Source organism: Octopus bimaculoides, chromosome 26 (assembly GCF_001194135.2).
Source record: "Octopus bimaculoides isolate UCB-OBI-ISO-001 chromosome 26, ASM119413v2, whole genome shotgun sequence".
Taxonomy (NCBI): Eukaryota; Metazoa; Mollusca; class Cephalopoda; order Octopoda; family Octopodidae; genus Octopus; species Octopus bimaculoides.
Genome location: NC_069006.1, coordinates 7,620,288 through 7,621,088, shown reverse-complemented (window position 1 = coordinate 7,621,088; position 801 = coordinate 7,620,288). Strand labels below are relative to the sequence as shown.

Below are 801 nucleotides of genomic sequence, written 5' to 3'. Positions count from 1 at the left end.
ATCGCCGGGATATGATGCAAAGATGTGAGAAGTTTAAGAAAAGAAGAATCCAAACACTGGTGGGTAGATCATCATAATCATTATCATTATCATTATAATTATTATTATTATTATTATTATTATTATTATTATTATTATTATTGAGTGAGAGAGCAGTGCATGGCAACAAAGTGACACTGGGGTACAAATATACAGTGCCCAGTATCTCCATCATGACTACCCGTCTAATAAGAGTACACCAGGCACATGCATCACAACCATATGTGTGCGATATGGTGATCTCATATCAAGATAAACAGCGCATGACCTCACAGGTGGGGACCAGTTAGAATTTTCTTCAGGTCGAGTAGCCCATTCCACTCAAAAGGTCCCTGAATAAGGTTCGTTTAAGGATGTTGAGCAAAACACCCATGTTTCCAAAGGTGAATTAGTCAAACCCCAAAGAACTCCTCTCAACACATGGCTATGATGCTCCCCCACTACTTATGCTCATGGTCAGAGATGCACATATCGTCAGCCACTAAGGGGAATGCTCAACTGGTTAAGGTCAAACAACTGACAAGCAAATCTGTGGTATTGAGCAGAATATTTGCTGTAGCCCATCTTTTATACCAAGACAAAACAATGTACATGATAACATTTCCAATCAATTAAGATCAGAGGCCATGAGAGCCACTGCCTGGTACTGCATCCAGGCATTTATTATTATTATTATTATTATTATCATTATTATTATCATTATTATTATTATTATTATTATTATTATTATTATTATTATTATTATTATTATTATTATTATTA

The 801-nt window shown here is 35.2% G+C and overlaps 1 protein-coding gene across 1 annotated transcript in view; it reads left to right on the top strand.

Annotated features, from left to right (window-relative positions):
• Nucleotides 1-6: 6 nt before the first annotated feature.
• The window catches only part of LOC106878630 (protein SFI1 homolog), a 21,395-nt gene continuing 20,600 nt past the window's right edge, over nucleotides 7-801 (top strand). The window contains exon 1 of the mRNA XM_014927908.2: nucleotides 7-59. Coding sequence (XP_014783394.1) covers nucleotides 12-59 — 48 coding nt within the window. The 5' untranslated portion in view covers nucleotides 7-11. The remainder of the gene's footprint in view (nucleotides 60-801) is intronic.